At 36.1% G+C, this 15,805-nt stretch overlaps 1 protein-coding gene across 1 annotated transcript; it reads right to left on the reverse strand.

The window, feature by feature from the left end:
• Positions 1-7,953: 7,953 nt before the first annotated feature.
• Positions 7,954-9,590, reverse strand: LOC120510730 (forkhead box protein D1-like). The gene has a single exon (XM_039726856.1). The coding sequence runs from the start codon at positions 9,488-9,490 to the stop codon at positions 8,648-8,650; it is 843 nt and encodes a 280-aa protein (XP_039582790.1). The 5' UTR covers positions 9,491-9,590; the 3' UTR covers positions 7,954-8,647.
• Positions 9,591-15,805: the final 6,215 nt, after the last annotated feature.

Below are 15,805 nucleotides of genomic sequence, written 5' to 3' on the forward strand. Positions count from 1 at the left end.
AAGATTCTAAGTCAGATGATGAGACAAAATAGAGGAACTCTTTAGTGAGGAACATGTCTCTACGTGCTGCTGTTGTCTTCTGCATCTCTTCACTTCGGCATCCCTGGAAAGTCACATTAACCTTGATCCTCACTGGTTCCCATTCTACAAATTTGGGAGCATTTCTTTTGTTATCAGCCTTCAATAGTCATGCTGGTCTTACTTCTCTCCCTCGTAACATGTGTCCTTTTGACTCCTCCAATCAATCAGTGTCATTTGATGCTATTAAAAGATTCTGACCTGATCTGAAATATCTCTAAGAGGCTGTGATAATAAACAACTGTTAGATGATCCACACTGAACCAGGGCTAACACATTTTGAATTCTTCTTTTATTCAAAAATATGGTATTGGCACTTTTAGGAACATAGAGATGGTTTGTTTCACTTATCAAATGAAATATTTGTCAAAAAGCCAGGTATATTAGACGTGTTGGATAAATTTCTGCCACTTAGTTAAGAAAATAAGCACTTTGACATAGCAGGTACAGAAAAACCTGCATTTAGTCTGTCTCTCTTGTAAGCCATAGAACATAAGAATTCATAAAAGTATATTTGGGGCTGTTGTCTTCACTCATGTAGGCACAGAGGGCCATATTTTTTGTCCATACTGACTTGGACTCTTCAGAAAATCCTGGAAGCCATTATTCTGCAATAGCTGTGCGTAGGTACTTTGCCTGGAAGAGCCAATCATGAATGTGGAACAGTCTTAAGTATTTTGTTAAGATACTACTGAGAAGTTTACCATTCTGCAGACAAAAGGGTAGTTTTGTTTTCAGAGTAGTTGCTGTAATAGTTTTCTGGGAAAAAAAGTTACTTAAAAAAAATTCTGCTTTCCAGTAAAATTAAAATTTTGTTTCTCTTTCCAGTATTTGTCTCTTGTAGGGAACTGTTTAAATCACAGCATAAATTCACAGTAACATCCACTGGCCATGTTTCTTCCTTGGTCTTTCAAGTGACAGTGTTCTGTTGAAGTACAGTTAGAAAAATTAACCGTTCTAGCTGCTTTTCGCGTGCATACATCAAACTGCCATTCTAGGGAACAATTCACTGGCATGCTGCTTGCTGGAAACTTGCCTCTGCTTTTGTTTGCTAATAGATTACTTTATTAATTCCAAAGGTTTAGCGAGCACCTTGGTTTTTTTCCAGCAGCGTTTAATTAATCTGTTCTCGTTCTATATGAATAGATGTCTTCTGGTCACTGAAACATAGGACTATGCTTTCACATTCTTTCCCCATACTAATTATTTGAAATGTTTGATACCTCAAATGTACAAACTGTCATTGGTCTCTGTGGAGTTTGTCAGATTGCACACTGATGGTGGATTTTAAAAAAGCTTTTGGACATTTTCTGAGTCTGTAAAACAATGTATTTATTCACTGTTTCACATTGTGCCTGTTTTCTGCTGCCTTTCACAGTCATTTACATTGGCACAAAAGATATAGCTGACTGCCATATATTAAGAATCACTTTCTAAAGGAAAAATATAAACCAAAATAGGAATTTGACAAATGAAATTTCAGGTTGTATTCTCAGAGTTATGATGACAGTGGTTTTTTTCTTGCCTTTTTTAAAATTTTTCTGTTGTTTAGATTATTTTCTTAACAAGCTACAACGCTAGTAACACTCAAACATTCAGAAGTCAGGTGCCTAGAGGACCAAAACATTGTCCTGAATTTGATTATATTCTGAAACAAAGAGGAAAGAAAGTTGAAGAAAGAAGGAGTGAAAATCTGTATTTATGAGTGTCTTTGTGAAACCCATTTGAGAGGCAGAGGAAGATCTCTTGTCTGGCCCCTGACATACCATGCATTTGGAGTGAATAGAGAAGGATGTGCTGCAGCAGGGACTGCATTTTCAGGCATCCCTCCCTGCACGGAAGCTGCCCCGTGCTACTGGACTGTGGGAACATAAAACATCCAGTTTAGTTTTCACTGATTGTGAGTTCCAAACCTTTGCAGAGGGAACAACTTCTGCAGGAAGATCAGCGTGCCTCGGGGAAATATCCCATGATATTTGGTGGTGCATCTGCCTTAAACTCAAGTTTAAATCTTTTGGATATAATAGGAGTACAGTTAAATGCTTTGAAATTGCTGAAAAACAGATTTTGATTTTTGGTTTAAATATATATAAACCAAAGAATAGCACTATTTTTTCATCTTACCTTCAGGCACAACAGGCTTACCAAACTCTTAATGTCCCTATGCTTGTGATGCACAGTAGCCATCAAGCCAGCTGCTGAATTATTTCCTTATAAGATCATTTAACTTCAAAACTTCATATTATACAGGTCACATGCTCTGGTGATATTCAGAAGGGAATTGTCACTTTCAGACAACTAATATCAGTCATTCTTCTATCTATATTTGGATTGCAGGCTCAGGAAAGTGTGATGGCAGTTATTAACTGCTCTCAAGAAATCCACTTGCAAGATGGATTTATTTCTTGATTAATGATGGAGATTATTCAAGTATTAATTCCAGTTTTTTATATCGCAAACTTGATATCATCCTTGTTCTCTCCACCCTTAAAATTACTATGATTACTCTAATTGTTAGAAAGCTATTATTTGATTCAGATTTGCAAAGTAATTATCAGCTAGTAGCACATCTGCCATTTCTCACTAAATTTTGGTATGTATTGTTGTATCTCAATTAACAAAAGATCTACTAACTGAAGCATTGCTGTATGAATTCTAGTAAGGCTTTCAAGCATGACATAAATTTTGTCCTGATTGATTCTGACTCTTACTGTGTGCTCTTTAATTTGTTTCTTTGCATTTCAGAATTGTCTGTGAACCTGGTGCTTGATGTTTTAAACAATGATTTCTTCATCTGCCGCAATCAGATGTACATCTAGAGGTTTTAACTGATGGAGTATTCTTTGTGACATTATTTCTACTTCTGCTTCATGAGTTGTATTCTCATTACCTTTTTTCTTTGATTGTGTCGCAGGCTACATGGATTAAACAGAATTACAGTTTTTAATCTCATCTTTGAGTTAGTGCTACTAACATGATGGGATAATCGTCTGTACATATCTAGCTTTTCTGTCATGAATATGAGGAGCAGCAAAGGTAGCCAACACACCAGCTATTAATACTGGAGCACCATTGATGTGATTTTTACACCCACTGTACTTGCTATATAGATTTTTCAAGTTTTTGCAAAGTTATACCATTTAAAGATGAGATTTTGAGCACTCATAAATATGCACAAGTGCTTGTGTGCACACCCAAACACACATACTTCAAATGTCTGAAAACATTTCTGTATTAGATAAACAATCTCAACAGCCTACTATTGAGCTGCTTAAAATGTTTCTTGTACTGAAATATACTTACTTCAGTTCATATGCAACATTGCTTAGTTAATGCTGTAAACTCTTCTGGATTACCAAATTCAGCTGACATATGTTTTCTGTAAAAATACTCTCATGACCTTTTAAAGAAACTATTATTGAGTCAAATTTATTATAGGTTGAGCTAAGAAATCTATCAGGCACACAGGGAAATTAGTGCAGTAATGTCTTATGATAGAAATAAAGTCTGCAAGCCCCAGTTTTTACTTACTTTATGTTCTGTTACTTCCAATGAAACCAGTCCTTTTTTTATGGCTTTTGATAGCATCGGTATCAGCAGCTATAGCTTCTTTATGTATTGTTCTTTCAGGAGGTAAAGTCTTATTGCAGTATGTTGACATAAGTGTCATTTTGTCTGTGATGAACTGGGAATACTGGGATCCAGGGTTCTTCTCTGACTGTTAGCTGAGCCATACATAAGAAGGTAGCACAGTAGGGCCACAGGAAAACTTGCAGAGGGAAATTCAGATTGGAATGAAAGACAACAAAGGAACACAGAAACAGAAAGACAGAGTAAATGAAGGAGCATGAGGAGAATGGAAGGCTGACATAATTAGTGCTGATGACCAGATCAGTTGTACTGGGAACAGAGACACACAGAGGAGCCATTCAAGGACATCATATCTAATGTCCTATTAAGCATTTAGGACATTTTAGTTTGTGTAAATACAGACTAAAAGAGTTTTAAAGGTCTCAGGAGGGTCTGACCTCCAGCTTTTTTTAGTCACATCATCTATGCCAACATATCACAGGGGACAGGTGGTCTATGGCTTGTATGGTGGCTTTCAACCATTTCAGTAGCCTCTCCCAGGACATTTTTCACATGATGGGATGCGCCTGGTTGGGAGTCAGTATTGGCAAAAAGGTTCAAAACTTTGACTATGGTACAAAAATTGTGTACCTTGACTCATGTCTGTACGGTCCTTTTGTCATGACACTACCCCTTACACAGAAAGAATTAAATTTGTAAGTGATTATTGCTATTTTGTGTGTAATATAAATAAGGAACAATTTTGCTTCTTTTATTTTTCATATTTTTAACATACGCACATCAGATTATACCAACCTAGGAAGATCCTAATTAAAATTACACTTCCAAGAAATTAAAAGAATTAGCTACAGGAGGGCACACTTCAATCAATCAACCATATCTGTGTCCTTTATTGATTCCAAATTGTTTCAGTGTAATTGGGAGATTTTCACAATCTCATTTCCAATTACACCATCTCTCAAAGAAGCTTTGAGTGTTTCCTTTTTTTTCTTTTTTTCCCTCACGGTGTCACTACAGGCCAAACCTGACAAATTCTTTATGTATCCATGTACACTGGATGAGGCATTTCTGTTCTACTGCCTCCAAAGGTCAGCTTCCTTAGCCTGTTCAGGGGTACAAGACGTGGGTAACTGTTGGATGAGCATAAGTCAGTGTGCATAAGTGAGTGGTTAGAGGCTTGTAGGCCTCCCTTTCTACAAAGCTTTCATTTGTGCCCCTGGACAGTGGCTATTTTCAATATGAAAGAGGACAAATCTCAGATTCAGAAGACTTGCTGGGCAGCAAATGTATCAGAAATTTAACTGTATACTAACATTCTGTGCTTATCAGGCAGAGCTATCTTAAAACATTCTTTTTAGAATAAATATTTGTATAATCTGGTGAAGGTTAACTGCAAAGTTAGTGTTATTATCTGGCTTAAAATTGTTACCTGAATTAAAAGTTCTCATGTTCAGGGCCAGTTCTCTTAGTGCTCCTCACTAGGCCATAGTTTATTTAAAGTGTTAGCAAATGTTCAAAATTTTATTTAGTGCAAAAAGAAGATGAAAGCAATTGCCCGTTTTTATTTGTGAGAGCATATTTGACCTCCATCCCAGCTATTTATATCATACACTGCTATTGCATCTGTGGACTCCTAAAGTAGATTGGCTGTAAAGAGATGACCTCTGCCTTATTTATGGTTATAACAGAGGATTGTAGTGAAAATGCTAAAATTCTGTCTTCCTGACATTTTTATCAACCTCAGAAATACCTTCCAGTTGGAAAATGCTGAGGTTGTCAACATGCAGTTTTTAGATACTGTGTTCTTGTTGGATTTTCTGTAATTCAGCATCTGTAGCTGTTGGTTTTGCTTCTTAGGAAGTCACTTACACCAAAAGTACTGCCTCATAAATTCCTGTACAAGCATGTAATTAATCTGTTTAATTTTCAAGAACATTTCTGTCTTCTCATTAAATGGTAATTTCCTGTATCAGAAATCCAATGTCCTCTCTAATTGGAGGATTATATTTCAAGATCAGAATATTATTTATTTTTCTGTGCTAAGTGTATTTGGGGGTTTAGAATTCAGGTAAAATATACAAGTTAATTTTTTTCTTATTTCTTTGAAATTTTTACTTCAAGCTGTTTTCAAATTAGTACTTTGACATTTTCATCACAAAATGACATATTAACCCTACTCCTCCAGCTGAAATGGAAAAACCAAACATTATTAAGATTGCAATGTCAGGCTTTCAGACACTAGGGCGGAGGAAAAATGGCATCTTGTCTAAACAGAGTATTCATAACTTGGCCCTTACTTCAGTTGGAGGCATTAAAATATTGCCTGTTTTTATATGAAAAAATCTGGTGTTTTACTATATTTCATATTTCAAAGATCCAAGGTGGACCTTTTCTCTATATTAATTAAAATAATGCAATGATGGGTATTGTTTGTCAAATAACTTCAAATTATATTGGGGTTTACAGGAAGAAATAGTGTTTTCTATTTTATAGCAGTTGCAGCTTGCCTTGGAGATATGGATTTGCCTCCATCTGCTGCAGGACAAGTTATCAAAATCAAACTTATCAAGATGGTCACTTGTTGCTTTGTGTTGTGGGAGGATTCTGAACACTCAGAGTGGAAAGCCAGGGCAATGGGAGCTCAGCTGCTGGGCTTTGATAACAAAAAGTCCTGCACAGTGATGTCACAAACTTGATGTCCAAAGTGGATGTGTACAGTTGACCTCAGATTTTAGGTCTGTGCTTCAAGATGTTCCTCATCTCTCAGGTTATTGTGGAAATAAATTATATTATGGCTTCAAAGGATAATAATATAATTGTGGTTGGGTAATTTCGTCTTCAGAGCAGTGTTTGAACTATGCACAGTTAGAAAGCAATGGATACCACTGAATGATTAGGACAAAATAAATAATTGCTTATTACTTGAAAAGAATCCTCCTCCACTGTGGCATGCAGTTGCTGTACAAACAAACAAAAAGTTAAAACGCATTGAATAAAACAAAAAGCAAAATAAAGTATATGGACAACTACATAATCATAGTGGAAATATCTAAGATGGGAGTTCTCAATCTATGGTATGTGTATCACTAGTGGTATGAAAACTATTTCGAAGTGGTCTTCAAATAAATCTGAGCATCTGAGCAGAAGAATGTTTCCTTCATATGATTTACTATTATTGCCACAGGAAACTGGAACGAAGGTCTGGAAGTGTAAGTAAGGACTGGTGCATGGCACATTTCCACCATCACCACTAATCTGGTAAAATACAGTTCTTTTCCCAAGCAAACTAAAATGGTTGCTTCAGGCATAAGGGAAAACCTGGTAAGTGATAGGTCACAACAGCTCAAGCAGTGTGTCATGTACATTGTAATGCCCTTCTCCAGATTTTACTTACCAGGGAAGATGAAGGTAAATGACATTGTGTCATTCTGGGAATATCCTCAGGTGTACTTCACAAGCTTTTGTCAAATAATCCCACTGAGAACAAACAGGAGTATCTTGTTCTCTTGTGTAATTTTAAAGTAATTTGCTGACAGCTAAAGAACTATGAATATTGGATTTTATCCAATACATAAACTATAGCAGTTAGAGACTTTTCCCACCTACTACTCATCAAACCTGCCCTGACTCTTCTCCCTAGCTTTCATTCTCATCTGGTTATAATTGCCTGGCATTCACAATTTGTGTTCCTTGGGCTTCTCACAGCTCCTTGATCAACATGTCTGAGCTCTTTGTCCCAACTCCAGTTATCTCTGTTTCCTCTCGCCAGTCTCCCCATCCCACCTTCCCCACCTTTGTCCAGTTCTCACATTTTGTCCATGTGCACTGTCCACCTCATGACTGAGGCACTACTGTGCCTTCAGCTGCATTTTCTGTGAGTGTGTCTGAGGAAGTTCTCCTAGTTTTATAATTTAGCATAGCTGGGTATTTTCACAATAATGCTTGTTACACTTCCTAAGTTTCTGCTTAGGAAACTGAGGTTGCTGGATAGATAAATACATTTAAAAATTTTTAGTGAGCACTTTATAACATCATACACTCTGTAGTTATGTACATAAGTGTGACTGTGTAAACTAAAAATATAGATATAAGCCTAAGCAATAGGTGAAAATATCTGAGAAATTAAAATCTCTTGAATGGATTATACCCAGCTAATGGGTAAACTTGTGATTAGCCGTTACCTTTAAGTAATCATTTAAATAGGTTAATTAATATGTGGCCGTGCATTTGAAAAGCATATTTGAACTCAAAAACATATTTTAGAAATTCCTATTTCACTTGGAATATTTATTAATATGCACAGTTATTCAAACAAGAACAAGTATACAACTTTACAGTTATAAAAGTACAGAGATTTTTTTGATGAATACAATGCATCAGAATTAATAGTGTTGATTGAGTACTAACCAATGTATCATATTAAATGAGTAGAAGAACAATTCAGTGTTGCCAGCAGTATGGGAGGTGACAAGTATAATTTCAAAGACATTCTCAAATGACAAAGGAAAAATTTATTAATCCTTCCTATTCAATATAATGTAAAAGTAAATACATGGTTGTACATATTTGAATATATAGTTATAAATACACATACATGTGTATTAATTTGAATCCAATAGAGCAGTAGTATACAGTAATATGATTAATACAGAACAATTTAAAAATCATTTCATTGGGAAGTCAGTGGGAATGGATTTGCTTTTATACTGAAGTAATCTATGCCTGGCCATTGACTAGTAGAATTATTAAAAGTTCATTGTTGTGAATTGGTTTCAAAGCCAATACACTTAGGTAATAATCATGGATAATCAGTAAGCAAGCTTTTTTTATAAGCAGCGTACATATGTAAGCAAGTTTTTCTGCTGTCTTTAAACATATACAAAAGTTAAAAATTGTGCAATATGTATATTATATCTTGACTCATTATAGCTTGAGTCCCAAGCTGCATGTGAAGTTATTCAAGCACTTCAAATACTTCCTAGTACTTACAGATGTGTCTGAATGCTTCATTTTGGTGCTGTTTTTGAGAAAAGAATAAAAGGGAGTTAGGTAAACCTGGCTGAATATTTAGGAAAATATTCTGCTGCATAACTGAAGTGGCAGGAGATCCATTGAACCAGTTCCCAGAAATGCTGTGGGGTTTATCAGTCTGTAATTGAGGTGAAAACTTCCCCATGATTAAGTGACTGTTTACATTCCACTTTTGGTATTCATGCACAAACTGCAGTCTGTCAGCATACAGAAGTTTCCACAGCGGATCCAGAAAATAATGTGCTTGGTAAAGCAAATTTGGTGCTGAGCAGGAAGGATAGTGTCCCCATGGTGTGAAATAATTCACAGCAAGGCAATGCTCTGCCTCCTTTTGGTGCCCTCGCTTTCTTGATCTTCGATGTTGCCTGAAGTCCCCGTGAACAAAGTCATTTAAGTTTGATGGGTGAATACTCCAGTAGTTTCCTTTGCCATCCTCACATCTTCCCACCTTGATGAAACAATCATTTAGTGAAAGGTTGTGCCTTACACTGTTCCTCCAACCTCGACCTTTGTTCCTGTAAAAAGGAAAATTGTCTTCAATATATTTGTAGATAGCAGATAAATTCAGTTTATTTGTGGGGGAAGAAAGTATTGCCTTTGCAATCAAAGCTATGTATGACAGAGGTGGTTTATCCAGAAATCTTCCATCCTCCAGAGTCACAGGAGGAACCTTTTTGGCATGCATGTGAGAGCTGGGAGTTCGGGGTGGAGTCACTTGAGGCAGTTCTTCTTCTCCTACTGTACAGATGTCTGGACTTCCTTCATTGTTTTCAGAAGAGTCTTCACTCATTATAGCAGCCTAAAACCCAGCATTTATTTTAAGCGTTCTGATATTTTACTGCAAGTAGCCAGTTGAATAATTGGTCCACTGAATATAACCAGCAGGAGAAAAGAAAGTTGGACTTAAAATGTGCTGCTCTCACGTACCCAGATTTCTATTTTATACTCTGTTAAGTCAACATCCTTAACAACGAAAACCGAACTGCCTATGTTTACAAAAGTCAAGGTGCAAGTCCTAGCTGAATGAAAAAAAAAAAAAAAAACAAAATAATTATACTATGTTAAGTGCAAAGATAAACAGACCATGACGTTAGCCTCTCACTTCATTATAATCTGAGAAAACACCCTTCAGTGTTCCCCATTGAAACATAATGATTAATGAGAAATTTATGGTGCCTAGATAGAGTTGCGAAAGGATCAGACTTTCCAGTGATATGCAGAACAAACTGAAACCAACATGTTGGTTCCTGTGTTCTACACTTAGTCAAACATGTTGTATTTAGTACAATAAACATTTGTTTTATCTGTTAATAGAAAGTACTGTGTGAAAGGAAACTACCTATCAAATTTTATAGCTGCAATGTAGCTATTCTTGGTGAAATTGAATTAAAGCAAAAAAAAAAACCCCAAACACAAGTTGCTCTCCTTTTTTTCTTATTAACTCTCTGATAGCAACTAGCTTTCATGCTGAGTATGCAAGTGACCAGTTCTACAAACCCAAGAAACCACTGGAGGGAGCAATTACTGCTCAGAGTCAGAGGGTTCTGTGCTCTGGCACCCCCAAAGCACAAACTGTCACTTGAACTTTGACATGGCCCTCAGCCTCCTGAGGTCTGACACTGTTAAGGAAAAGACAATCATCTCATCTTGGAAAAGATTGCCCTGAGAAGTTGTGGATTCTCCCTCCCCTTAAGTTTTCAAGGCCAGGTTGGACTGGGTTCTGAGCACTGTGGTCTAGTGGAAGGTGTCCCTGCCCATGGCAGTGGGGTTGAAACCCCAAACCTTTCCACAATTCAATGATTCTATGATGTCATGAGATTAGTCTAGGAATGTTATTAAATATGTTGAAATATGTTCTAAAGCAAAATGAAACAACATGGAGGAAATTTTGAAAGAGGATGTATCTTCTTTTGGGTCACCTTCGATGTCCAAAATATACATTATTACATGAGGTCTATGTTTTGAGGTATCAACAATGTCATCAAAGATTTAACTTTAGAAGGCTGAAGTTGATGCTGCTGTTCAGACTCTTTTGGGTCCTGAAAATAACCCTTGGTAGCTCCTTTCAGTTGCTAGTTTTGTCAAAGAGAGAGGGACATTAGGGTATCTATTAAAGTGATCCCTTTCCTCATGATCTTGAAGTTCATCAGTTCTTGACTGATCATCTTGGTTGGGCTCTTGTAAGCCGTGTCTCAGGGTTTCAAATTGACCAACCAATGTCTCAGTTGGTTTTTAGATTAGAAAACAAGACTCATAATGCAACACTACAGGTCACATGGGTTATCTAATATTTCTGTGCCAGACTAGAATTGCCACCTGCAAGATTTAACAGAACACTTTGCAAGTAATCATTGTGGATGGGATGTACCTGGTATTTTAACAGCCTTGGTTGTTCAAAAATCCTAGTGATGACATGATGAGCTATTTAACAGATTTTTTTCTTGGTCTTCAGTCTCAGCAATCATTTCTTTTGAAGGCATTCATTTGACCTTCTCTATCTCTAGTAGAAATTGCCTTCCTGGTACATCCTAAAGTTGCCATCATCTTTCTGATACTGGTAGTTTTTCATAACCTTCTGATGACTAATTTACCCAGGTTTTTTTCCTCCTCTCTTATTTGCAGCTGAATGGTTGTCAAGTCATAGCAGAAATTATTGACATTCTCTCTGAAATGTGTGATCTGGCATGTTAGACTATTTATTACAATCATGCCATTTCAACTTTAAGCAGGTTGTACCTAAAGAGGTTCCTACAATAATAATATAAAAAACTTGGTTTTAATTCAGAATACCAGATTCTCCATATTAGGGTATTTCTACTGAAATTTGTGTTTTTATGAAACACTGCAGCTGTAGACTAGAGAATGAATGCTGCTCACTGTGACTAGGACTGCAACTTCCTTTCCCCATAGCTCCAAGAAAGAAACACAGAATCAAGTACATATTCTTCTATTTTAGCAATGACTTTGTAAATTGAAGGATTGTAAAGAAGGACAAGGCACAGAATGCAGATTTTGAGTGCCTACAAATATACAAATTAAATTAAGAATAAGGAAAACAATATTTATTAGAGTTCTCAATTCTAAGGAGAGGCTTTCAGAAACTAAGGAAACTGAAGTTATTAAAAGAAGCCAGTCTGAAGAATTAGAAATTTAAATGCAGTAAATGCCCAAAAGTCAAATGTATGATACTTGAACTCAAATCCTATAAAAGAAAAATTGTGTTGAAAGAGCTCCATATCTGAACAGTTCTTTCAGTAAGTGAAGGAAGATCCTACAGGGAATGAAAGACCAAAAGGGTGAGCAAGATCCCTTGCATTTGGAAGGGCTGCATCTCCAAGATCACAGCTTTTGGTTTTCAGATAGGCCACCAAGGAAAATATTAATCCCAAACTCCTGAGTGTCTTGCTTGTTTCTTCTTTTTGCACATTATTTCTGACGTTAGCTTTTATTTTCCTTTGAGTCTTATCATTAAAGATGAAAATTCCTCCCTTTGCCCAAAACAAGATCCCAGCTAAAAAAATAAGAAAAGTTCCCTGTTACATCCTTATTCTTTGTGGGAACCCTCTTGCCACTGTTTGAAATGTTTGCAAAGCTCTTACTTTAGAGGAACAACCTTCACTCACTTAATGTCCAGTTTTATCTGAAAAGAAGAATGAGAGACAGGGACAGCATACTGTGTATCCTTACTATGCAGACTTTTTCCAATCTGAGGAAGCACATCCCTCTTCAAATGTCTGCACACACCTTACTAAAGCATCATTTTTGTCCCCACAATCTCTTCAAAGCTGCTAAAACACTGCATGGTTAGAAATCTGAGATTTCCCGCAAAACACCATAAAAAGAAGGGGCTGGCTTTATCAGCCAGACTAGTTAAGCAGTTTATCCTGTAAATTTGTCAATAAATGATGTATACTTGAATAGATGAATGAGCATAAAAGAGCGTTTGGAAATTCTGTTTCAGTAATGTAATCTGTTCTGAATTTTCACTGTACAATTTTCACTGTTTTTTCCTCTCCCCTTAATTTAGGTTAAAGAGAGTTTTTTCAATGTCTTAATATTGTTTGAATGAGTTCACGGTATCCCCTTATAATAATTCTAATGTTTCTTTTTCCATACATATATTTACAAAGCCTGCAATTTTTTCTGTTTGGTACTGTGAAAACAAGCACATGTTTTAGGGAGTGGTCTAGTTTCTACTTTGGGTCACAGAGTGGAGCAGTTGCAGTCATAGGAGAAAGTTTTGTTAAGTCTGACAGTGCATACAATCTGTAACAAAAAGCAGAAAACAATTGAGGGCACCTTTGTCCTCACTCAGCCTTTATTACTAAAATTTAACTACAATCATATGGGATTTAGAAATAAAATATTGCTTAAGTGTAATACTGTCTTTTCTTTCTTAGCTTGACATGCTTTAATGTAGAATTAAAGGATTAATTGTTGTTTGAAAATACCTCTCAAAATATGCCATCAGTGTTTCTTTCTAAAGTATATAACCTTTAAAATATTTCTTCTACCTCTGGTTCAGCATTTTTGACCATTCATCAGTCAGCTGGAACAGCGTTCTCTGCAAGGAGAAAATGTATTTATGCCTTATCCTAATAGATTTATTTAATAGCAGTGCAGAAGATAATACATCTCATACCGTTTGCTAAAGAAGTGCAGTTTTCTAGGGCACTGGGGAATACACTGTTAGGAAGCCAAGTGGAACCAGATTTTATACTGCTCATCTTTAGTCCATGCTTAAGACATAATTGTTTTCAACTTGTTGCAAAGGTATAACCTCTATTCTTCCAGTTAAAGAAAGAACAACTGGTCAGTGCTGATAATAGATATGACAAAAACATTTTACTATAGTCTTTGTTGCTCTGCTGTGTGTTTAATTAATTCCAAAGCCTGCTAATTCTGTAATGTTTTCCCTCTAATGTTTATTTTACTATGCTGTTCAATATAGCAGCTAACCCATGTAGAGCTGACTTATTTGCTACACATTTTTAATTCTATCTGTTGTTTCCACTGTTATTTAAACCATGTTTAAGGACACGTGGAAACTATTGATTCAACATTTGGTTTTGATGTGTTCAGAGGAATGATGTTCCAGTAAAGTCATTAAAGAAGTTATCACATTAAACTTTCTAAAATGACCTGCTGCTGTTATACTTTGAAAGGAAGTAGGTACTCTGTTGCCTGATTTATCAGTAAATTTAGAACTAAATACCATTTACTTCTAAAATGGTATTTTAGGACACCATTTTAAAAGATGCAGAGAACAAATTATATTCTTTTTAATTATATTATTTTTACAGTGTTAATGCTATCTTTATATGTATATGTATGCTTGATTTGGTGCAACTGTCTCTGTATATTTTTGCTAAAAATATGTGGACTTCTGTGAAAAGTTTAATTCAGTGCGAACTGTTCAGACAAGAACTAAATTAAAAGGAGAACAGGCATAAACCTCTTCTCGTCTGCACTGAAGAAGATGAAGCTTATAGGTAGGACAATATTTCAACTGGAGTATGCTCTCCCTCTGTTCCCAATTGTGCTTGTTGGTCTCCCTCCTTATAACCATTGGTATTTCTTTCTTGTATAAAGGCAGAATCTTTTCCCTCTTTCATATTATTTCTTATACACCATTTTTCTGTTTCAGTTTTAGCTGCCCTTAGTAAGTATATGCTCTTTCTCTACGTAGGTAATGGCACGAGACTGGAGACTTTGTCTGTCAGTGATCACTTGGATGTCGATCACTTAGACCTTTTCTCACCTTTTCTTCCCATCTCCCATACTTTTTTACACCTAAGACAGAAGTAAAGGATTTGAACTGAGTGAAAGGCAAGATGGATAGAGAGGTACAGAATAATATCCATTAATTAATGTCACTGAGAGTAATTGATTTAAACAAAATAATGTCTTTTGATATGCCTTTGTTTTCAGAACATTCTGCAACCTATCCTTCCTTCCATAATGGAATGCAGTGATTTGTTTGTTAGCTTGGGCATAATATCTAGTCTAATAGCTGCTGAAGCCTCTGGAGAGGTTCTCCCTAACTGAATTAGTGCTGGACCGGGCCAAGACAAATCACTGTTTGGTTTCAGCAAGAATTAAGAACAGAAAAAATTGCAACAACATTAATCAATAAATCAAAACTCCCTTTAACTAGTTTTTAACCTATTTGCATGCAGTCTAGAGGCAAAACTAGTTTCCACCAGTTTTCTTTTTGTTAAAAAATACAGCATTGTAAAGCACTAGATCAAAGTCAGTAGCATTCCTGGAGTGTAGGAGTTGTGTAGTTTATGGTGAAAAGCTATTTTAAAAATCTCTTCTGATATTCCTTTGTCTCAAAGTATGATTAGGGAATTAGGAATGTTTTTGCAATGGCAGGTGGGATGGCTATTGAAGGGTTTTGATGGAGCATTGGTAAAACCTGGAGATGTTCTCATGGTGTGGAGGGGATGCTTCATCAGAAAAGATGATTTGTGGTAAGATGCCGTTTATCTTATTGTCTGAAAATAGATGTACCCAGATGACCTTTAAAGTTACCAGTGAAACTATAACAGCAGGAGGAAGGATTCAAATGTCCTAAATGAAGAATTAGGTTTCTAAACTGTACTGAAATCTGTGATGATGCTACTAATCCTGTCAGTCTCTGGCATGGTTAATTTCAAGATAGTCTTGCTATATATCTTAATTTGTACTGTACTATTAGATTATAGTGTCGGCTTATACTTTGATATAGGCAAGGGAAATAGGAAACATTAAGTTATGTGATGGAAAAAGGTGACATTTTGAGATCAAGATCTTTGTTCTATAAAGACTGAATCTTTCTATGCACGGAGTTCCATGAAAGTGAAAGTCAAATGCTATCTGAATAAGTTGGTTAAGAAGCCACTGTTTCATTTCATATCATGGGAAGATGTCCTGCACAAAGGTTGAACATGCATTAAGTTTAGTTCTTTCTTCCTCCTGTTTGTAGCTGTGTGAAACAGGTTTGTGTTTCAGAGCTGGCTGCTAAAGTTAATTCTTTCATTTGCCTGGATGATGCTAAATGCAGTTTAGCACAAGAAAATTTCATAATCTAATTAATGGTGAGCTCAGCCATATTTACAAT

The sequence above is a fragment of the Passer montanus genome, unplaced genomic scaffold (assembly GCF_014805655.1).
Source record: "Passer montanus isolate IOZ18808 unplaced genomic scaffold, ASM1480565v1 scaffold6, whole genome shotgun sequence".
Classification (NCBI taxonomy): domain Eukaryota; kingdom Metazoa; phylum Chordata; class Aves; order Passeriformes; family Passeridae; genus Passer; species Passer montanus.

Coding starts and splice junctions, on each gene's coding strand:
- LOC120510730 (XM_039726856.1), bottom strand. CDS start 9,490: ATGAGTGAAGACTCTTCTGAAAACAATGAAGGAAGTCCAGACATCTGT.